This window comes from Barbus barbus (assembly GCF_936440315.1).
Source record: "Barbus barbus genome assembly, chromosome: 10".
NCBI classification, from domain to species: domain Eukaryota; kingdom Metazoa; phylum Chordata; class Actinopteri; order Cypriniformes; family Cyprinidae; genus Barbus; species Barbus barbus.
Window position 1 is genome coordinate 31,741,169 of NC_136738.1, and position 10,331 is coordinate 31,751,499.

General features: G+C 36.8%; 1 protein-coding gene across 1 annotated transcript; it reads right to left on the minus strand.

Annotated features, from left to right (window-relative positions):
* Positions 1-309: 309 nt before the first annotated feature.
* Positions 310-5,974, minus strand: LOC306875847 (protocadherin-8-like). Its single transcript, XM_079426596.1, has 4 exons — positions 3,551-5,974; positions 3,401-3,471; positions 2,388-2,521; positions 310-1,439 (listed from the first exon to the last, which is right to left on the minus strand). The coding sequence occupies exons 1-4, from the start codon at positions 5,870-5,872 to the stop codon at positions 1,099-1,101; spliced, it is 2,868 nt and encodes a 955-aa protein (XP_079282722.1). The 5' UTR covers positions 5,873-5,974; the 3' UTR covers positions 310-1,098.
* Between the last annotated feature and the right edge of the window lie 4,357 nt (positions 5,975-10,331).

Sequence of the window (10,331 nt, forward strand, 5' to 3'; positions counted from 1 at the left end):
TATATAGCTGTATTATATGGCCGTCTGTACCTGTTACACTGCAGCTAACTGAAGATGGCCATATAATCTCTCACAGCAAGCTCTTTAACTCCACTAATATGCCTGATTGTGTGTCTTTCTAAGCCTCATTCTTCACATGTTATTGTAAAGACGCGGCCGCTGTGTTATAAAGCAGCTAATCCAGAACAGGCCATGTGTGTGCAATAATCGGACAGGCTGGATTTGAGGACTTAACTTAATGTGTCTGCATGAGTCTTTACAGCTAATCAGCTATTAAACAAGACGTTCTCTGAGGTCAGGCAATAAAATAGGTTTCTAAGTACTTTATTTGGGTCACTGAGGTGAGAAAATCATATACAATTAATATGTACAGTCTTTGCACAAGCCGGAAAATAAAGAGAAGCAAATACACAAGGAAAGCATTCAACTCTCAAACACACACAGTATTGCAGTACGCTTTACAAGAAAATACTATTTCAGTCTGTAATTCAATGTTACGTGCCAATTATTTGGGAAAGTTGGCCATTTTTGAGTGAAAATAGTTTCTACACCAAATTTGTTTTCAGTGTATTGATGGCACTTTTGGAAGAGATCTAACGTTTTTGAGAGATACTTAATCAGGATATATGTGCAATTAGAAAAAAAAAATGTAGCATATATTTAAGAATTTTTACACAACTATGTCAGAAATAGCAATACCCCAGATTCTCATTATCATTTTTCTTTAACTAAAGACATACAAACTCATTGCTAACAACATCTATAAAAGAAACTAAATTGGTTTGGTACCTGTTTGCAAAATTATTTACAGAAAATCCATCATGTTGGTGAGTCAGCAACACAAAAAAAGGGTTTGTTTTAAAATATACAAATATTAACAAAAACAAAATTGTTAATTTAAGTCACACAGGCTGTTCTTAAATATATTTTCCTGAATTAAAAAATAAGAAAAGAAAGGAAAAACACTTCCATTTGTGGCAAACCAGTATTAAAAGTACTGACTGCTAAATAGCTGGGAACGTTTTGCTTAGTCCGTCACGCTCACGTAATCAGCTAAAATATCAGATTCGATGAACAAGACTAAACTTTTTTTGATATTTAAAAAGTGGTAGCAACTTCAGATGAATCTGGAAGCAGAATTGCATCTTTGACCGTCTCGATCTGCTCTTCGAGGCCCGTCATTGCTCTTTTGGTCTGATGGGCTGAGTATGACGGCAGCGTTCCTGTTCTTGAGAAAGTCTGAACGGGTCGCTGTGTGTTCAACGTGTTGGTTTTACTGTGGTTTTCTCTCCAGGAATGGGAAGTGACGTGGGTCGTGTTGTAAAGCGGTGCCGCCGGTGCGAATCCGATGGTGTATGCGCTGCCAGGCGGGACGTGCATGTTTCGGGTCTGGATAACGTGAGCTTTGCTCTTCCAGTCTCCTGCACTGCTGAATGCACCTTACAGAGAAAAACACAGAGGAATTTAATGCACTGCAAAAAATCAACCTGGTTCATATTCATTCCAATTCATGTTCATTTGTCACTCAAATTATTATGCTGATCATATGTTTTTTTTTTCTTTTTTAAGCATATCGCAAAATTTTATACTTATTTTTTTAACTCTTTGCCAGTAAATCAAGTAAAAAAAATATTTTAATAAAATACAACATTACAAAAAAAAAAATATTTCCCAGTATTTTTGGCTTGTTTGTACACTCATAAATAAATATATATTTTTTTAAATAAATAAATAATAATAAATAAATTATTTTTTTCTGGCTACAATATATTTTAAATATATGCTAAATATATGTTGCAAACAGTGAAAATCTCTTGGAATAAAATATATTTATATTTTGATATATATATATATATATATATATATATATATATGTAAAATATTTAAATGGCCAAAACATATTTGAGTAGAAATATGTTTATGTAAGTATAAAATATTGTTTGGCCATTTTTTTATATTTTTACATATATATTTGATTTTTTTCGTTTTGCTGTATGAGAAATATCTAAACATTCTTAAATCCAGATACATTTATTTGAGAAACAAAATGATTTAAGATATAAATTCTGGAAAAAAAAAGTATTAAAATGGAGTTTATGCTTAAAAACAAAACAAAAATCCACCAGTTGGGTCAGAAAAATTAATTTAATTCAAAGGAGAACAAGATTATATTTCTGACCCCATTGGCAGATTTGTTCCCCTTGTTTTAAGGAAAACTCTAACTTAATTTCGAGTTTTTCTCAAGTAAATGTACTGTGATTTAGGAATGTTTAGATGTTAGTACTAGAAAACAAGACAAATGCTGAGTAAGAGAATCAGTGTTTGCAGCAAAGCCAACAATCTCAAAGAAAACACTGTAAAGCTCGTCTGTTAGATAATGTACGCACCTCTGGCCAGAGGTTGGAAGGTTGTCAGGCCTCTTTTCTGAGCGGCTCCGCTGATGTCAGAGTCGCTGTCATTGAAATCACTGTCTCCTTTGCCGCTGTCCTTCACGCTCAGCTGATCTGTGTTGCTGGTGCCACTGCGAATACAATCACATCAAATCTGTTAGTGGCTGCTGAATAACACGCGATCTGATTATTGATATTCCATTGCAGAACAAAACACTATATTCACTGGGACATGACTAATATGCCAGGGCATCATGCATGGTTCTTGACCTGTTGTGAAAAAAAGAGACTAAACCCTGACAATAATCAAAAAGTGATCTGTTTGCATATTAAACACGTTTATAGTTTTCTGACCAGAATAATGTGTATTTGTCGACAGTAGCTGCAAAACTAAAACTGGGCCCAAAAGTATAAAAACGTGTTGCATTTAAACATGGGAATATATGATTTTTAAGCCTATAATGGAAAATAAAAATATTTCAGATGCACTATTTACAGATGACTAATCAAATGTAAGTAAATAAGTGTCATTTATCATGTGACTCTGTACAGATGCTCAGATTAACTCATATTCATGATTATTTGTCACTCAAAGTTATAGAAACGCTATAATGTAAAATAAAGAGATATTTCAGACGTACTCTTTCTGTGAATAATCAAAGTAAATAAGTGTTATTGATCATGTGACTTTTTGTAGACATACAGATTTCTATTCATTCTCAAATTTATGATTATTTGTCACTCAAATCATTATGCTGATTATATAATCAATATTTTTTAAATAATTTAAAATAATAATTATATATATTTTTTAGAATATTACACTTTAATATTTTTAATTATATCAGATAAAAATTAAAATAAAAGCATTTTCACTAATGGTCTCAAACTTTTCTTTCTCGCTATTTTTATATTTTGATTATTATTAAATTATAGTCAAGCAATTAAAATGGGAATTATCCAGGTCAGCAAATACACCAAACAAAAACAATATCTGCAACCATTCTTACCTTCTTTGCAGACAGTATTTTTCATCTTGCCATAAAAATGTTTGCTCAAAAGGTTTGCAGGGCAGGAACAGCTATCAAAACAAAAGCTCAAAGTTAATATGCTGGCATAAATGGAAATGTGCATCCAAACGTTCAGCCAAAATCACTCACCTTTTCCTCAAAATCCAGGCTTTTATCTTCATACAGAGGTTGCATCGAATCGCCTTCGCTTCTGAGGAAGGCATTAGGGCCTCCATAAATGTTTGAACCGGCAGGGTTGTTCTTGGAAAGCGGGGTTGATCCGTATAGGCCATCTCTCCCAAAGTTTCTTCGCCTTCGTTTGATGGTGCAAGTCACAGTGAGGATGATAATCGCAGTCAGCAACAGCACACAGCATCCAGCGAAACCAATAATCACTGCAGTCCACACATCAAACTCCAGAGTCTCTTCATCCTTGGATCGGAGTAAAATAACCACCTGGTCCTCTTGTGCACCTGTGTCTGTCACCACAAACCGGACGGTTGCTGTGCTAGAAAGCGGCTCTCTTCCATTGTCAACCACCAAAACTTTAATCTGCAGGACGTCTCCACATTGTGCAGTGAGTTTTCGTTTCAAGAAGATTTCGCCGCTGTTTTTATCAACGGAAAAAAGTTTAGCATCGTCTTCTAGAATATGAAAACTGAGCTCTCTGTTTACGCCACTGTCTTCATCTTGAGCCGTCAGTCTTAACGCCAAATAGCTGCTTTGAGCGTTAAAGGGAATCGGAACGTCGGCGGAATTGTTTCGCAACACCGGATATGTGAAATACGGAAAGTTGTCGTTCTCGTCCACCACGCGGATTTGAATTAAAGTCGTGCTTGATAATGGCGGGAAACCTTTATCACTGGCTTTGATCACGAACTCGACTTCTTTCAGAATCTCAAAGTTAAACGATCTCAGCGTGTACAAAGAGCCAGAATGAGGATCAATGGAAACAAATGTAGAAATCGGCGAACCGTCTGCCGTTTTGCTGTCGATTAGGCTGTAGGAGACTTTTCCGTTTTTCCCAACGTCAAGATCGCGTGCGACCACCGTAGTCATGTACGACCCGGGAATGTTGTTTTCTATTACTGAGACATCATAGATGGCTTTGCTGAACATCGGTGCGTTATCATTCTCATCTGTGATGCGAATGGTATAATGTTTGATGGTTTTAAACGGAGGAGTTCCTAAATCCTCAGAAATCACAGTTAGGTTGTATTCTGGAATGGCTTCTCTGTCCAAAGTCGTAGTTGTTACGATCATAAAAGTATCGCTGTAGGCTTGTTGCAGCTTAAAATGCTCGTGTCCTTCTAAACTCGTCTGTACGTAGCCGTTGGGACCCGAATCTGCATCTGAGGTGCTAATAAGAGCTACGAAACTTTCTTCGGCTGCAGATTCGGTAATGAATGCGACTCCGTCGCTGGTGGAAGTCATTGGTTTGATGCTAATCTCCGGCGCATTATCGTTCACATCGACGATTTCGACAATAGCACGACAGGTGGATGATATCGAATTGGCGCCCAAATCGGAGGCTTGAATGTGCAACTCGTACGACTTTCTGGTCTCATAATCGACAGAGTCTTTGAGGGTCACTTCTCCTGTGATGAGATCGATCTGGAAAACACGTGTGACTTCGCTCGGGGAGCCTTCGACGAAGCCGTACACGACTTCTCCGTTGATCCCGGCATCGGGATCAAAAGCGTGCACTTTTAGCACACGTGAGCCGATGGGCGAATCTTCACTGAGCTCGACTTTGAGCGAGTTGTGTTCGAAAGTCGGGCTGTTGTCGTTAAAATCTAGCACTCGAATGTAAACAGTTGTCGAGCCAGATTTCGCCGGAGTCCCGCCGTCGGTCGCCATCACCTCAATGGTATAAAACTCTTCGCTTTCTCTATCGAGCGTCTTGATCAAAACGAGTTCGGCTGACTTTTCTCCATCCTCACGAGTGCTGACTTCAACAACAAAATGGTTTGTGTGGGAAATATGGTAGCTTTGGACATAATTGTCTCCGACGTCGTGATCCACAGCGACGTCCAGCGGAAATCGTGAGTTCAAAGGTGCGTTTTCTGATATATCCAAATGCGTTTCGTTGCGTGTGAACTGAGGTGAATGATCGTTAATGTCTTTTACCTCAATCTCAACATGAATGAGTTGGAACTTCTCCTTTGAAAAAGCAACAACGTCAAAAGTTATCAGACACTGTGGAGATCGGTGACAAAGCTGCTCTCGGTCGATGACTTCTCCTACTGTTAAAAGCCCGTCGATTTGCCTCATGTGAATGATGGAGTTTGTCTTCTGTATGAACTTGAAAGATGTCTCAGGATCCTCCGCTGGGTCTATTTTTAGGTCTTTAGAAAGGTTTCCAATCTCTGTCCCAGGTGAGTCTTCCTCATACATGAAGTACTTCGTTGTCGTGCAGCTGATGTTGCAAATCATGCACAAAAGCATGAAGTAACTGCAGTAGAGCTTCATGTCTGCAAACACTGAGAAAAACAGCAAACAAAAAATCACTTAGAAATGTGAGAATAAAAGCTCTTCATTCAGTCATCACTAGTTCTGCTTGCAGCAGATTCTGGTGTCTCCAGCTCCCACCTATCAGATATAGGTCATGGTATATGCAAATTAGCCCATCTGCTGACCAATGAACACTCACACACTCTATGGCTCTCTATTGGGTCACAGCTGTTTCACACCCTGCCTGTGGGAGACCCTAATAAACAATACTCTATTGTTTCAAGCCAGACATGCACTACCAGTCAAAAGTTTAGGCATACTTCATTGAATCGAATTTTTTTTTTATGCTCTCAAAACCCTTTTAATCTGTATAGGATTCTGCTTCAATGCATGACATTAGTTTGGTAGACTTAATAGAAATTGTGGATTTCTTTAAAAAGCTGAACCTATAATAATAAAAAAAAGAGTTTTAGTTTAGTGATATAAAATGTTCTTAGCTAAATTACAAAATAAACTTAATGTTTAACTAAAATACTATATATATAAAATACAATACAAAAGCAACATACTTTTTTATAATGTTACAAAATCATTCTATTTTAAAATTAACGCTGTTCTTTTGAACTTTCTATTCGTCAAAGTATCCTGATAATTAAAATGTATCATGGTTTCCACAAAAATAAAAATAAAATATGTTCAGAATTGATAATAATAATAAATGTTTCTTGAGCAGCAAATCAGCATATTAGGATCATGTGACTGAAGACTGGAGATGCTGAAAATACAGCTTTGATCACAGAAATAAACTACGTTTTACAATATATTACAATAGAAAACAGTTTTTTTTATATTGTAATATTTTCAAAATATAACTGCTTTTACTGTATTTTTGATCAATTAAAGGGAGCCTTGATGAGACTTCTTTCAAACACACACAAAACAATCTTTTGAATATAAACACTCACAAAATAAACTATATCAAAATAATAAAGACATATATATTATTTGTAGATATTTTATATCACATTTACATTTATTTGGCAGACATTTTTATCCAAAATTACTTAAACTGCATCCAATGTACTTTTTTTATCAGTCATCCGTTGTGTCTGTCTCTATCTATATTGTAATACTGGGGACATTATAAACATTTGAAAACATTACAAAAACAATATTTTGGTAATGTTTTGAAAGTTTTGTTTAGTAACTGACTTGTACTCTTGTTAAATGAATAAATGCACTTTTCCGTCAATCGATTTCCTAAGAGAGCGTGAGCCATGCATACAAATGTAATGCTATAAGGGTTTGTTTGCCAAACTATTTTCTTAATTATTTACTAAGATAAAGGTAATGAGGGTCTATTGATCGGGCTTGGTCACAGATTATCAGACTGCATAGATAAAGGTGTTAACCCTTTGAAGAGCGAGACCTCCTCCACTTGGCCATTTGGGGTGTGAGGTGTGAAATGCGGCTCGCTCTCAAATGTCTCAGTCGTGCTAACTGGCTTTTCTCAGCTCTAAACAAATGCAGACCATTTGACAACTGACCCAGTTTAATTTAGGCACCGATACACATGTCTGTCTGGTGAGCTGTAGTCAAAGGCACACACATTCTACTCTGGCACATTTCCAATAGCTCACCTTAATGAAAAACTTAAAAGAAATCCAATGCACAATTGAACTATAGCTCAGTTAAGAGCGGTTCGATAAATAAAACAATAGCATTGTCTGAGAATATAATCTAGCTGTTTACTGAACTCTGGCTAATACGATTGCTAGCATATGGAGTCTGAAGTGTTGCAGAAATCTGTATCTTGATATCAGATTAATGCCACACAAAAGGCTGTGAGTAATCTGAGAGATGGAGATTAATTTGTTAAGAAGTGTCTGATCTCTGGCAGTAAATAGTAGCATGACCCTGTGACTGGAGTTTAATCGCTCACCTAAACCTGCTAAAGAAAATCCCTTGAGTTTGTGCAATACTTACTCACAGTGTTATCATTTTTAACAAGTTTATCATGTAATGTTCACTCATAAAGTTTATTCCTTGAATTTTGTATATTTATTGTAATGCATACAGCATATATGATGTAAATTTGTAATTAATAATTTATGTTATTTTTGTTTATTGTATCTATCTATCTATCTATCTATCTATCTATCTATCTATCTATCTATCTATCTATCTATCTATCTATCTATCTATCTAAGACAAATAAAAAACTAAATCTGAGAACTGTCCTTCATTCAGATTATTTAATGCATTTTAAGAATAAACTTGACAGACAGACATATAGATAGATAGATGATAGATAGATAGATAGATAGATAGATAGATAGATAGATAGATAGATAGATAGATAGATAGATAGATAGATAGATAGATAGATAGATAGATAGATAGATAGAACATGTCATACCACAGTGTTTAACATATAAACACACACAGGCTGAGGGTAACTGTGGTAGACAGCAGGGTCTACACTGAGGTCAGACGTAATACACACATTACACACACATTACACACATTATACACACACACACACACACATTACACACACATTACACACGTTCACCTGTGACACACACACACACGTATCTCCTCTCCTAGTATTATCTTTATTTGTTCCTCTTCAGTCATGGCTGTAAAGTTCTTTATGATGTTTATGAATTTGTTGATGTATATGTCTCTGATTGATTTAAATGGGTAACAGTGAAGTAGGAAGTGTGTCTCTGTCTCACAGTGAACACACACTCTTTGCTCTCTGGGTAACCAGCTCTTTCTGTGTCTGCCGGTCTCGATGGCTAGTCTGTGCTCACTGAGCCTGTACTTGCTCAGGATCTGTCTCTGCTTTGTGTCTTTGACACTGAAGATATTCTTCTAATTCATATTTTAATTTTATACTTCAATAGAGTTGTAATTTACATTGTGTTTTGGTTTCTTGATCCCAATGTTCCAGATATATATGTTTAGATTGTTTGATAATTTGATTTATTTTGATGTTTGGGTGAGAAGCAGTGCTGGTCTGAGACTGGTTAGTGTTAGTAGAGTTAGTCAGAACCAGCTGACTGAGTGGACTCTTTTCAGGGTTCAGGTCTTGGGTTTGTAGTGCTTTAAAATGTAGCGATTCTGACTTGATTTTAGATGCATCCAGAATCAATGGGAAACGGCCTAATTCTGCCCTACATGCATTATTGGGTGTTCTTCTTTGTAATTTTAGGATCATTTTGCAGAATTCTGTGTGTAGGTCTTCTGTTGGATGCCTGTCCCATCTAGTGTAGCTCTGATCACTGAGTGGACCCCAAACCTCACTTCCATACAGCGCTATGGGCTGAATTACACTATCAAAGATTGTACACCAAATTGGAAGCGGTATTTCAATATTTTGGATTTTTTTCTTGATTGCGTATAGAGCTCTTCGAGCTTTATCTTTGAGAGCATTCACTGCCGTACTGAAACTCCCCGATGCAGTGATGATCACTTCTAGGGCGGTGCTGCCTAGACTATCTATCTATCTTCCCTATAATGTATCAAATTTATTCTTAAAGTGCACTAATTATGTTCTGAATGAAGGACAGTTCTCAGATCTGGTGTCTCATTGGTTTTGCTCCTGTGAGTAATTTCCCCCGAGACAGCAGTACGACTCAGAACTTAACACCTACCGGGTGTCTAAATCCTGGATTCGACGCCGTTTGACAGTTCACGCCAGCCAGTTACAGAAAATTAGTTGTTTGCTTCAAAGAGGCTTATAATAAAATGAAGCTGTGCTGTTCGTCTCAGATGCATCTGTCACAGACAGGCTGAAATGTCATGAGTCTGAGACGTGTTTCTCAACTAAAAAGGGAATAAAAACGTTACATGAACATGCAGAAGAAGTTTAAATGTCAACATACTGACTGATCGTAGTTAGTTAAGCCGGATTGTGACATCTTATTTAGAGACTGTGTCTGTGCTGCATGCACTCTTTGTGAAAGAGCAAAAGAAAACTCATTAGCCCTAATGGTTACTGTTCTTGTTTTTAATGTGTCTTATGACAGCTTCAGACAGCGCACATTCTCTGGATTAGACCGATAGTGTTTGCCAGTAAGAAGTGTGATTAAAGAAAGATCACAGCTTGATTAAGATGTGTTTGGTGGGCCTAAGAGTATTACTGAGTGCTAACAAGCCTGGCCATCTGTTGTGCTATTAAGATGTTTAACTGTAATCAAGAGAAGAATCAGTTTGGCAGGAGATGCTTCGGCTTCACTTGCTTTTGCAATATGCCTTATAGTTTCAAGGTTTTGCCTGGTATATTTGCATATGTACAAACGCACACTAAAATGAGACCGCATGCTGGGATGTGAATGAAGGAATGAGGAAAATGCTTTCAATGGGAGCTCAACCATCCAGAGTTTGTGGAAAGTTAAAAATCTGCATAGTCACATGTTTGTTCAACGTATGATCACATGCCAAAATACCAGCATGAATAATGTGTGTC